At 33.6% G+C, this 14293-nt stretch overlaps 1 protein-coding gene across 1 annotated transcript in view; it reads left to right on the top strand.

The window, feature by feature from the left end:
- LOC111706259 (uncharacterized) overlaps positions 1–13956 on the top strand; it is a 70551-nt gene extending 56595 nt beyond the window's left edge. Inside the window, exons 51-62 of the mRNA XM_023479091.1 lie at positions 1094–1180; positions 2101–2186; positions 2368–2423; positions 3455–3593; positions 3726–3770; positions 8464–8601; positions 9856–9957; positions 11512–11649; positions 11865–11911; positions 12128–12265; positions 12611–13198; positions 13341–13956. Coding sequence (XP_023334859.1) covers positions 1094–1180; positions 2101–2186; positions 2368–2423; positions 3455–3593; positions 3726–3770; positions 8464–8601; positions 9856–9957; positions 11512–11649; positions 11865–11911; positions 12128–12265; positions 12611–13198; positions 13341–13778 — 2002 coding nt within the window. The 3' untranslated portion in view covers positions 13779–13956. The remainder of the gene's footprint in view (positions 1–1093; positions 1181–2100; positions 2187–2367; positions 2424–3454; positions 3594–3725; positions 3771–8463; positions 8602–9855; positions 9958–11511; positions 11650–11864; positions 11912–12127; positions 12266–12610; positions 13199–13340) is intronic.
- The last annotated feature ends 337 nt before the right edge of the window (positions 13957–14293 follow it).

The raw sequence follows: 14293 nt of genomic DNA, 5'->3' as shown, positions 1-14293 counted from the left end.
AGTGAAGTCTTTACACACCCCTGGGACCCCTGGTCTTCTATTCTTATTTAAAACCACAATGAAAAGTTTTATTTAAAGTACAAATACAGTCAAGGAAAATAAAAATTAGAAAAAATGCACAGATAGGCACTTATAAATACTTATGTGTTATTAATCTATATTTTTGGTTCGCTCTGAAAGAAATTGTGTTTTATTGTAAACCTGTGTAGTGTGTATTGAGGTTGGTTAAAAACATGTCAACCTCAATAATATCTGAGCGAGGGGGGGGGGGGTAAAAACATATTATTCTCAAATTGGTTCAATAACAACGTTGTTATCTAACTTCATATCCTTACATCATGGGAAACAGCATTTTTTTTACTTGTGGTGGGTTTTCACAGTGATGCTAACATTTTCGCGCAGTTCATAGTATTTTTACTAAAAACTAAAAACAATTTTTTTGTAACTTAAAATGACAGTTTAGAAAAAAAAGTCAAAAAACACGAAGACGAAAATTTTTTGAATTGTTAATGAAACATGTATTGACACAGTTATTTTTTCTCATATTTTCATCGTTCTATGCGGGGGGTCGAACTCAGGCCCTGAGTACGCCTCTGCCTAATTAAATGTCTTCCCGAGGCATAATTTTCAATGCAAAAATTTGTTTTTGTTTATTTGGCTTGTCTAAAAATTCAGTCCAATTACCTTGCAAGTACTACTTTATCTCTCCTTCAAACTAAACTAGCAGAAAAAAAGCAGCAAAATAATTTTTTATGCTATTCACTTTACAGTTTCAGATTTGAAAAGTGTTGTAGCTGTGAATTCTGAGGAGGGCACTGCCCTCCATTGTGTACGTCCTTGACCAGCCCTTTTTCAGCGTTAAATACGTGTTGAAAACCAAATGAAACTACGATAATTTAGAAATAAAGGAAAGCATATTGAGAAGGAGTTGAAAGAAAAGATTAAAAAGGACTAGGGGAAAGGTATTGAAGAATAGAAAGGAAAGAGAAGAAAGGAATGGTAGGGGGCACGAAACGCACAGAAAGCCTGGAATCCCTGGAAATGCCAATTTTTCATAATATCTCTGCCAACTCCAATATAACCGTTTGTTCAGGTTTCTAAGTTTCCGTGTCATTAAATTGAACCGTGAATGTGTCCGGGGCCTATGGGCCGGTCAACAGCAAGAACTCATATTTCTCAGGTAGAAAAATAAACCGTCCAGACGCCGAATTTATAGAATTTATAGAACAGCGTCGCTGAACCGCCAAAAACCGGTTCCAATTGAATGCCGGCTCAAACTCGAAACACAATACAATTTCAAGTAGAACCAACCATGTTTGAGACGCGGCTCAAATTCTTTAAATTCTGCCTCAGTTTTTAAACTTCACATTTAGAAATTAGAAATTAACACTAGGGACGGAATGGAATACTATCTATATTCTGAACTAAATCCCATATGTTTAATGTAATGACTACAAGCTATATTCTGAACTAAATCTTATCTATACTGCACTAAATCATATCTTTGTACAACTGAAGGATACATATGTATTGTACTGAATACTATCTATATTCTGAACTAAATCCCATATGTTTACTGTAATGACTACAAGCTATATTCTGAACTAAATCTTATCTATACTGCACTTAATCATATCTTTGTACTACTGAAGGATACATTTGTACTGTACTGAATACTATCTATATTCTGAACTAAATCTTATCTATACTGCACTAAATCATATCTTTGTACTTTACTGAATTTTACCTATAAACTGTATTTGATTCTATCTATATTCTGAACTAAGTCTTTTCTGTTTACTGTACAAAATCATAACTATGTAATATAATAAATTATCTCTATGTACAGTACTTCAATCTATTTAAGTGTTTTATTAAATCCTATCCATGCACTGTAGTGTACAGTGTATAGATCATACATGCATGCAATGTACAGAATCTTAACCATGTACTTTACAGAATCTAAACTATGTGCTATACAGAATCTAAACTATTCATTGTACAGAATCTGAACTATATACTGTACAGAATTTATACTATGGACTTCAAAGAGTCTAAACTATGTACTGAACAGAGTCTAAACTATGTACTATTCTACAGGAACCGGAACCCAGAGCGAGGAAGTATACAGAACGCTAAACAAGCACTTAGAAATATTATAAACTCAAGCTGTGATCAACCTTTAGGAAAACATTCAGAAAAAAATAATTAACCAGCCATTTTCTGTAGAATTTTTGATAGTAATTTTTAATTTTAGATTGTTTCTGGAATGTTCAAAATTCCTATTTAATTACCGTTTATCTCCTAATTTTCATTTAATCTTCTTTCTTACTTCCCCATTGTATAAAAGAATGATTAAATATGCAGGGTATCCTATCTACGTATCCCCCCTCACTACCAGCTATAGTGACACCAATAAACAGGTCAAAATTCAAAAAAGTGGAAACAGAAATGTTTTGATTTTTTCCATTTTTGTACTGAGACTTCGTATTTTTAGAATAAAATAAGAGGACATTATTGTCTATCTCTGTGTTTTAAACGAAAGATTTGTACTTTTTATGTGGATCCGATTTTTTCTGTGGAGTGGTTGTAGGATCTAAGTCTAGGAGTGTTTTAGACAGCTATATGGGAGTACATAATATATATATTCTAGGTCTGTGGAGTGGTTTGAGGACCTCTAAGCCTAGAAGTGTTTAAGACTGCTCTATGGGAGTACATAATGTATATATTATAGGTCTGTGGAGTGGTTGGAGGTCCTCTAAGCCTAGGAGTGTTTAAGACTGCCCTATGGGAGTACATTATGTATATATTATAGGTCTGTGGAGTGGTTGGAGAACCTCTAAGCCTATGGTGTTTAAGACTGCTCTATGGGAGTACATAATGTATATATTCTAGGTCTGTGGAGTGCTTGGAGGACCTCAAAGCCTAGGAGTGTATAATACAGCTCTATGGGAGTGCATAATATATATATTTTAGGTCTGTGGAGTGGTTTGAGGAACTCAAAGCCTAGGAGTGTTTCAGACAGCTCTATAGTAATACATAATATATATATTCTAGGTCTGTGGAGTGGTTTGAGGACCTCTAAGCCTAGGAGTGTTTAAGAAAGCTCTATTGGAGGACATGTATATATTCTAGGTCTGTGGAGTGGTTTGAGGACCTCCAAGTCTGGGAGTGTTTCAGACAGCTCTATCGGAGTACATAATATATTCTAGGTCTGTGGAGTGGTTTGAGGACCTCTAAGCCTTTGAGTGTTTAAGACAACTCTATGGGAGTACATGTATATATTCTAGGACTATGGAGTAGTTGAAGAACGTTTAATCCTAGGAGTGTTTAAGACTGCTCCAGGGGAGTACAAAATGTATATATTCTAGGTCTGTGGATTGGTTTGAGGACCTCTAAGCCTAGGAGTGTTTAAGACTGCTCTATGGGAGTACACAATATATATATATTCTAGGTATGTGGAGTGGTTGGAGGACCTCTGAGCCTAGGAGTGTTTAAGACTGCTCTATGGGAGTGCTGGAGTCGAGTACGAGATAAATGTATAGGATCCTGCACTACTGGAAGTTCTGGAGTAGAATGTGATATCAATACAGGTAAAGAATTGGAGGATGTAGATTGAAGGTAAAGTATTGCGCTGATTTTTTTGATTTTATCGGAAACTTTTGGGGAAGAGAATCATTTTATTAAACTTTATAATTCAATTTTTTTTACAAAATACTGTTCAGTTGACGGTATTCTGCCAGAACATCTTCGTGGAGCTAGTTTGCCAGGTAAGAAAGCTAATAATACCTCTTCCCTTTCGTAAAGAGACTGAGCTGGGAACTTTAGAATGGGATAGCTTTAATCCCGACTGCTTAATCCGAATATCCAATGTGGACACTTTTAACTTCTTGCTTAATCCACTTTTTTTTAATATAATCAAAAACCGGTTTTTCAAAATTAGAGAGTCTCCCGTTTCTGTAAAATTTCAAATTTCTCAGCTTCTGATACGGGACTCTGATTGGTTGAGTTTTATACACTTTTCAGGATACAAGTACAAGATTAGGTTAGTCTCAGATTAAGAAAAACATAAGATCAAGCATTGATCTCAAAATTCACCATTCTAAAATTCTCAGCTCTAAACCCTTAATTTCAAGTGACCCTGAAAGTCAAAATGACATTGCCCGATTCAAAACGATACCCCTAAAGAACCTTTATTTAATAAAAATTTGTACGATATTGTTGTTCTTCTAGGTTTATAAGTATTTATTTCTGATAATTGTGCTATGTTTGCCTGCTGGAGAAGCCACATCTTTGGATGGAGGGTCACTTGAAATTACGCGAACAGTCTCTTTAAACATAAACTTTTTAATCTAGTAATTCAATTGTTTATAAATCCTACCGCATAATCATTATCATTTTAATGTGAATACTTTAATATTTTGGCGTTTAAAGTTCACAACTTTTGAACCTTGTTATTCAATAGTTCCTACCTGTTAAATATTCCTACTTTGACGTTTTTAGATTCCACCTTTTCTAACCTTGCCATGTAGTTAATTAATCTTGATCCTTGAAATTTAATAGTTGATAACGTATTATCCTTGACATTTATAAGTTCCTGCCTTTTTAACCTAGTTCATTAGTTCCTACCTCTTACCACTTGAAATTCGATGATTAATAACTTTTGATCCTTGGCATTTAAAAGTTCATGCCTCATAGTCCCTGCCACGATCTGAGAAAATGAAAGATATATTTTTTAATAAGACGATTATTAATCTTAGAGAGAATCCATATTGTATATTTATCTTTAATTTCATGAATAGATAAATCTCGGAATAAAAACAGGGTTGCAGGGTTGGACATTGGACAACAAGTATAATTTATATAATGAATGTATACCAGGATTCTAGGATAAAACATTGTTAGTTTATTTGTTCTTCATTGAAGGGACAACGTAACTTCAGGTGACAACTTTAGCCCCTTTTTTATTAGCATTGAAGAAAAATTTTACTTTTTCGCTCCTATAACATAAATCCGTCACCCACTCTTACTTGAAATCTGAAATAACGAAATTTCATCAAGAAAAAGAGAAATAACCTATAAATGTTTACTTTGACAATATTCATAGTGCATTATTGTGAAGCGGAGGCGTCAGAGTAAATTGGGTCATTGGAAATTACGTATTTAGTCCCTTCAAGCTAAAATTATTATTTTTTTGGGGGGTAGGGGGGGTTGTAATTATTAAAAATATATTCCTACCAGACATAATGCCGTAAATATATTTAATGAAGTCATTTTTGGGTCGGAGGTATAACGGGTGTGCTCAGACACCGTGAATATGGGATATGAAGTAGATATATTGATGAAAGGACCATGATTACTCTTTTTTTCTTTTATACATTTTTTCTTTCATTCTAACTAATTTCCCCCAAGACGCTAGAAAAAGAGAGAATATTTCTGTTCTCAAAAATATTTAGAATTTATATCTTCTATTACTATAGATAGATTAAAGAAACACACATTGAAACCTTTCTTTCTCAGGGAAAACATTACTTTAAAGCATCATGACTAATGTAAAAAAAAATTGTAAAATAATTAAGTTTAATCGGAATTTTACAGAAATTATTTTTAGGGAGGATTTTGACATTTTTGTTATATTCCTGAACAAAAGCTTTTTTGTATTGTTAAAAAAAATATTATCTTGTTTTGTTCAAAATATGTTATCTTGTTTTGTTCATGAACATATGGGATGTTGTTTGTTTATAAACGTTAACCATTCTGTAATCCTGTTTTATTCATAGATATATACATTATACACCATCCTGTCCTATTCATAAACATACACCATCCCGTTTTACTCATAAATATACACAATCCTGTTTTGTTCATAAACATCCACCATCCTGTTTTGTTCATAAATATACACCATCCTGTTCTATTCATAAACATACACTATCCCTTTTATTCATAAACATACACCATCCTGTTTTGTTCATAAACTTACACCATCCTGTTCTGTTCATAAACATACAATATCCTGTTCTGTTCATAAAAATATACCATCCTGTTCTATTCATAAACATACACCATCCTGTTTTGTTCATAAACAAACACCATCCTGTTTTATTCATGAACATACACCATCCTGTTTTATTCATAAACATACACCATCCCGTTTTATTCATAAATATACACTATCCTGTTTTATTCATAAATAAACACTATCCTGTTTTATTCATTGATATACACCATCCTGTTCTATTCATAAACATACACCATCCCGTTTATTCATAAAAATACACCATCCTGTTCAATTCACAAACATACACCATGCCGTTTATTCATAAACATACACCGTCCTGTTTCGTTCATTAACATGCACCATCCTGATTTATTCATAAACATACACCATCCTGTTTTGTTCAGTAACATGCACCATTTTGTTTAATTAATGGACATACACCATCCTGTTTAGTTCATAAACATACACCATCCTGTTTTGTTCATAAATATATTATCTTGAAAAAGCGCCATTAGATAAATAAATGAAGAAACACCTGACAGGAACTGAATATTTACTTGGCAGGAAATTGAGGAAATTACTAAGATTTTTCTCTATTCAATATTCTCTGTTAAAAATTTTACTGCCTTTTAAAATTACTCTTTGAAGGAAAATATCTTTAAATTTTAAAGCTCCTTCGCTCATTCATATATATTACTGCCTTTTAAAAATACTTTTTGAAGGAAAATATCTTTAAATTTTAAAGCTCCTTCGCTCATTCATATATATTTGTTTATATATTTATATATATATGGGCCCTATAGAAGGCCAAATGTTTAAACAAAATTGGCTAAAATTTTTAAGGAAACCCTTGGGTATCCCGGGTATAACAGAGACCAAGAAGTTTTGGGTATTTTAGTACAAAAATATCGACTTTTTAAAACTCGTGCAATGAAATTGAAAATACCAAGAAACACTGAGAATAATAACATTAAAATGTTTAAGACATTTTTCCCAGTTAAAGGACTTCTTTCGGTATAATCTTGTAGTTACAATAAACAGCTCGAACAGAACAGAACAGCTCGTTTTTAATAATTGAAAAATATTTTTTATATATTTTGCTTTTATGATAAATAATTTCCTCTTGGAAAATAATTGTCTGTGGAGGACATCCAATTATAAGTTATAAAAATATTTTTATTAAAAAAATGGAATTCATTCTTGTACCCTGCGTTGATATTAATCGGTCCTTGTTCAGTAATAAAGGGATCTTTAAATACAAATGACGAAGACTAGTTAGTGCCCAAAATGGCGTTGAGCGACAAAAATTTACATGTTTATATTGAGAAAAAATTTATGTTAATTTGTAAGAGGATGTAACTTGAATTGGCCTTTTAAGATTTTCTACATTGTATATATTATTTGATGAACGATATGCTTTAAAATCCGCAATTCTCTCTTTTTAAAAGTTTCCTACTTTTATTGCCAAGTTAGCTTCTTATATTGCCAAGTTATTCACCTACATATATAGCAAAATTTCGTTGCCTATATTGTCAAGTTAGCAAGTTTCTTTAAATATCGCCTAGTGTTTTTACCTCAAATTTGATAAGTTATCATATATTGCCAGGTTTCCAAAATTGGCAAACTATCTTTAATTGCCAGGTTATCATGTATTGCCAATTTTTCTAAATTACCAAGTTATCTTGTATTTTTAAGTTTTCTTACATTGCCAGGTTATCTTAAATTGTCAAGTTCTTAATTCGCCAAGTTTCCTAAATTCCAAAAATTCTTATAATTCTAAGTTTCCTGAATGGCCAAAATATCTTATATTGCCAAGTTTTCATATATTGCCATATTTCCAAAATTGCCAATGTATCCTAAATTGCCAATATATCCTAAATTGCAAATATATCCTAAGCTCCCAATATATCCTAAATTGCCAATACATCTTAAATTGTTTAGACATCTGAAATTGCCAAGTTATCTTGTATTGCCAAGTTTCCCAAATTGTCAAGTTTCTAGATTCTCAAGTTACCTAAATTGCCAAGATATTTTTATATTGACAAGTTTTCTAAATTGTCAAGTAAAATTGTATTTCTAAGTTATCTTAGTTATCAATTTATCTTATATTGCCAAGTTATGTTAGAATGCCAAATTATCTTTTATGTCAAGTTTTCTAAATTGCCACGTTATTTAAATTGTCATGTTACCTAAATTGCCACGTTTCCTAAATTGTCAAGCTAGCTTATATTGTCAAGTTTCCTAAATTTTTAAGATATCCTAAATTGTCAAGTTATCTTATATTGACAAGTTTCTTAAATTTTCAAAATATCCTAAATTGTCAAGTTATCTTATATTGTCAAGTTTTCCAAATTTTCAAATTTCATAATTTGTCCAGTTATCTATGTTGCTAATTTCCTTAATAGCTAATTTTTTTTTAAAATGGCAAACTTATAAGAACTAGCGATGTAATCTGTGTCTAGGAAACCGTTCCAGTGTAGTAAGCTCTGTTAGTAAACCTAGTTCTGGAACACTGGTCAGCCTGGCTGGACTCTTGGGCTCACAATCCTTACCCTCGGGCTCTACCCCGCCCACTTCACTCTTCGGTCCATCTACGATAGGTACGTTATTGATCGACGCAATTTGTTTATTTACTCAGCGTACTCACATACAGTCATAACCTGAAAACTCCGAAATCGGAAGACGACTTTACAGCAATTCGGAAGTGTATTTGATGTTATTTGTTATAAAGCAAATAGTTTTACGAAACACTTATTAAATCACAAATCAAGTGAAATGAGTCTAATTACACTGAACAATTTCTGTTTCCCGTTCTCATTGGACTATCTAAAGTCATAATTTGAGTTTAAAAGTCGTCTTCCAATTCCAGAGTTTTCTGGTTATCACAGTAGATGCAGACTGTTATGAAAAGCTGCATACATTTTTTAGACTGGGTTAACTAAATATTGTTTTTTCATTTTATCTCAGTTATACTTTTTACACCACTAGGCTTGTACATTTTAGAACTATGAAGTACTTGTTCATAGCTTTAGTTTTTGAAACGTAATTAGCAAAATTCTTTATTGCTTGAGAGCTTACAATCTTTGTATACTCTCTAAATAACCTGAGGTATAAAGTTTTACATGAGATAGCGCTCATCTACAACGCCTGAGCACGATCTCCTCGACGAAAACTTTAGAATTGCAACTGGTATTTGCTTAATCCAAAGAAAAATGTTATGGATATCTCATTCACTCTTGATCAGACAAAGCTTTTAAGAGTACTGCTGTGAATCGGACATGCCACATGAAAGTCACGTGAAATTACGTTTTTTGTCCCTTTAAAAGCACTTAAAAATGGCATTTGGCTAGTTGCCCCATTTTGAATTTTTATATATTAAACGAGAATTTTGTCAAAATTTTAACGACCTTCAATTTTAAAAAAAAAGCATGCACCATTCCTAACGGTACCTTTGAAACCCTTAACATGGTCAATAATCTTTAAAAAGCGTTTTTTTGGCTTAAAGTGTTCACTTCGCTTTTTGTCACTTTGTTAAAGAAACTGTTAAAAAAAAAATTTGTTTTTGAAAACAAATGATGAATCAGATCAGCTCTGAGCTGAAAACTTTAGAATGGTGGATATCGAAATCAATGCTTAATCTTCTCTTTTTCTTAATCTCCAGATTAAATAATGCTTGTACTCCTTTGTAATTAATCTCCAGATTAATTAACCGATCGGGATTAAGGATATCCCATTCTAAAGTTTTCAGCTCAGATCAGATAAAGCTTTAAGCTTTCAAAGTATCAAGTTTCTATCCGTAAAAATATGTGTGCATATTTGTTGTACACTGTATATAATCTGTACTTGATCTGTAGGCGGTCCGGGGCCTGTTTCTAGTATTCAAGGAACACCTTTACCCCCTCTCCCTCCAGATAGACCTACACCACCACCTGCAGCAGGACAATCAGATTCTTTAGGTAAACAAGGTTTATTGAGATATAGACAACTCTAAAAGTTAGTGATACATTTTTTTGACGTACTCTACTTGAAAGTGTCGCAACGCCTTGGCTTTACCTTACCAACTTAGCTATACTTTTGTGTATACATTTTAGAAATACCTTGTATTAGGACGATAGTACCTTGTAATATGGTATATTATGACGAGTATACCTTGTATATGGTATATTAGGACGAGTATACCTTGTATATGGTATATTAGGACAAGGATACCTTGTATATGGTATATTAGGACGAGTGTACCTTGTATGTGGTATATTATGACGAGTATACCTTGCATATGGTATATTAGGAAATATGGTATATTAGGACGAGTATACCTTGTATATGGTATATTAGGACGAGTATACCTTGTATATGGTATATTAAGACGAGTATACCTTGTATATTGTAAATTATGACGAGTATACCTTGCATATGGTATATTAGGACGAGTGTACCTTGTATATGGTATATTAGGTCAAGGATACCTTGTATATGGTATATTAAGACGAGTATATCTTGTATATGGTATATTAAGACGAGTATACCTTGTATATTGTAAATTAGGACGAGTATACCTTGCATATGGTATATTCGGTCGAGTTTACCTTGTATATAATACATCAGGACAATTATACCTTGTATATGGTACATCAGGACAATTATACCTTGGATATGGTATATCAGGACAAGGATACCTTGTTTATGGTATAGTTTACCTTGTATGTGGCATATTATTCGCATGCAAAAAATCAGCGTTCTACGACAAGGCTAAATTATGAAATTATGTTTAACCACTGTTTAAATTTTCCGGAGAGTAATAAACATGTTGTAATATGCGTTGATATTTGTTGCTTACACCCCCCCCCCGCTTTTTTAAATATAGTTATTCTAACAAGTGTGTAAACTATTTTGCATAGGATAAAATCGCACCCTTATCTCCAATAGTTCTCCTTAAATCTATTTAATTGAAATGTTTTGTTATCAAAAAAATAAACTCGACATAAAAAAAGAAAAAATGTCCTTTATGTTTAATCTTGGTGCACTAGATATTCGTAAATATTGAATATAATATTTTCTGCATATTAATGTGATATATGCACCCTTATGAATATCAAGACAACAATCTAAAATTTTTATGTATACTCCGCCAGGAGTCCAGAAAATAATCCAAACATAAACATAAACATTTTTGAAGTTAGGTGGAATAAAATAATCAAACAGCCAAGAGCTATTTTCCACCTAATTGCTTTGTACTTGTACTGTTAAAATAATTATCAATTTGTGAATTGTAAACTCGTTCTGTTGTATACACAGATACAAGTATTTTAGCAATAAACGTTGTCAATCAATCAAGAATTTGCTAAGATCTTGTATCTAAAACCAGCACTATGGAGGGGGGTGGGGGGACGGGGGTATATCTAAATCCAGCACTATGGAGGGGGGTTGGGGGATATCTGTATCTTAAACCAGCACTATGGAGGGGGGATATCTAAAATGAATGATCTTGTACTGATTAATCTTGTATTGAGGCCCCCCTGCGGTGAGAGTATCCTCTAGGAAACAGTATCCCGTGGTGCGGATCCTGGATCCTCTCATGGTCTACGACAATATCAATCTAGGACGGAGAATAGATCCGATCTGGCCGGAGCCAGAGTGGAGAGCTAAAGGTAATAACACAAAGTGCAATTTTTTTTTTTAGTCTTTCAGATTTGGAATTATTATAATTTTCTTTTCATTGACCCCTGTCAGATTGTTGTTAGTGTGCAAAGTGTCTCAGACCAAAAACTGCCACAAAAAGCACTTTATTCCATAAAATCTGCCACAAAAATCTGTACTTAAACCCCTGCCCCGGTCGTATTTGTAAATTCCATTCTTTGTGCAGGTGGAAGAAACTCTTGGAATACCTGGATACCTGATGTAAACATGAAGGTAATTATCTCGCATTTAAATATATTGATAAATGTTCTCAGTTCACCTACTAGTTTTTATTGAACAAAAACTCTTGACCGATTTGCCTCAACTTTTTGGGAACTAGGTAGAATTAACAATTTTAAGCGCTGAGTTTTTTAATGTTTCTTTTTCCAATTCATGTTTTTTGCGATTAGGTAAACTCACAAAACAATCCCTTTAATCTAAATTGTTTAGGGGATTGTATTGCATCGTTGGATCCCGATGCATCCTCACTCTATGTACCGCAGTCACACCGACAAGACAATCCTCTTGGTTCAGATCGAGGACAAATATGTTCCTATTGCAGAGCATGCTGTAGAGATAGTTTACTCGGTATTATGTTTATATATTATATATTTACAATATATATAGTTTCCTNGCGCACATTGTGCCCCCCCTAAACAAAAGCCCTCGTACGCCCCTGATTCGTATATTGATAATATTTCATAATTTTTTTTATTTGTTTTATATACATTGCACTTAAAACGACTTTTTCCGCTAGGTGTCTCTGCCACGTGTAAGCATTCAAAGCATAGAGAGCAGAGACATATGGCGGCCAACTATTTTTGCGTTTTAAGAGCATTGTATACAAAACGAATGAAAATATTATTAACTATTAACTAAATACGAATGCGTCGAAAAAAAATGTATTCTAAGATTATCATGTTATTGATCTAGGACCAGGATATAAATGAAGGGACTCCTAAACCGAAGACAAGTAGCTCCTCCAATAGATCTATTGTAAACGCCTCCAGCGCCTCCAATAGATCTCCCGCCAATGCCTCCAGTAGATCTCCTGCTAGAGATTGGAAGGAGAGTAGAAGAACTTTAATCAAAGATAGATCTAGAACTAGGCTCGCCAGAGAGGAGAGAAGCACGTCTAAACTAGAAGTTGAGATTGAAGAGGAAGAGTTTATGGACATGTCGGGGAATAAAAACCTTCATCCTGTCTCCAGAAGTGGTAAGAGTACTGGGTATGGAGATGGGGGAGAGGAGCTGAAGGAATTCCATCCTGTCTCCAGGAGTGGTAAGAGTACTGGGTATGCAGATGGGGGAGAGGAGCGGAAGGAAGTTTATGTCTTTAAAGACGAGACTAATGAGGATGTAGAGGAAGAGTTCACTGATAAACCTCAACTCACTCTTGTTGAGAAGGTTTACGGAGAAAGATATCCTGGTGTCAAAAATCCTGAAACTCTAGTTGAAGAACTCATCACCAGGGATCAGCCGGTACAAGATGGAAGTACTCCAGAGGCCAAGGCTAAAAAGGTAGCTGACATTTATATTTTTACATTTCTTTTGTTTTCTTTTTCCATATTTCAAAACTAAATGCAACCGTAGATAGATGCTGTAATTACTTTTGAACTCTGGAATCTTGGTCCTAACCAACTGTTTAATACAAATATTTTAGTTATCTGGTCGAGCTCGCCGGGAATCTGGAACTCAAACTGTGCACGACGTGAAACCGAACAGAAGCAGACGTAACTCTAGAACCCCCAAGGTCCGTTCTGCAGGTCGGAGTCGATCTAATCGATCCACAGACTCAGACAGGGCTAAATCATCTAAAAATAATAGTCCAAGATCTCTAGAATTTTACGATGTAAGCGTTGAACCCCTGAAAGATTCGACTGGCAATTCCCAAGAGAGTCTTGAATCCGTCCCTAAGCAAAAATCTAAAGAAAAAGACATGACAGAAGATTTAGTTTCAAGGAAAGATGTTCTCCAAGTAAGACAAAGTGGAGGCGAAGGTTGTCTGGATGAAGAAGGACCAGGAGTAGTTTGTAAGGGGGATGGAGTACAAGGAGAAGGAGGTGTACATGATAACCTTGATATGTTGAAGAAAGCTTAAGCAAATGATGAGGATAGTGAAGATGTTTCTGAAAATGATCAACCTAAAATATTAGCCGAAGAATATCTGTAGGTGAAAAATCAACACAATGTGGAAATGTTAAAATCTGTTAATAAATTTTGTAATATAATTCTTATATATTTATCATGAAGTTATTACAATATATTTGAAATATTAATTGTAAATAAAAAAATCGATGATACAGAAATTGATTAAATACAAAAAAATCTATAACAGCATTTATTAGTTTCAGCTATAAAATATTCAATGACCAGGATTGACAATTGACAAATTAACAATATTTTTTTGCCAAAATACTGTATTGGTTCACCCTGTATACTGGTGGACGTAGTTTATTGATATACCCTGTATACTGAAAATACTGTATTGGTTCACCCTGTATACTGGTGGACGTAGTTTATTGATATACCCTGTATACTGAAAATACTGTATTGGTACACCCTGTATACTGGTGGACGTAGTTTATTGATATACCCTGTATACTGAAAATACTG

The sequence above is a fragment of the Eurytemora carolleeae genome, unplaced genomic scaffold (assembly GCF_000591075.1).
Source record: "Eurytemora carolleeae unplaced genomic scaffold, Eaff_2.0 scaffold679, whole genome shotgun sequence".
In the NCBI taxonomy this organism is placed as follows: Eukaryota; Metazoa; Arthropoda; class Copepoda; order Calanoida; family Temoridae; genus Eurytemora; species Eurytemora carolleeae.
Note: the sequence above shows the minus strand (reverse complement) of the source record. Positions and strands in the feature narration are given on the sequence as shown.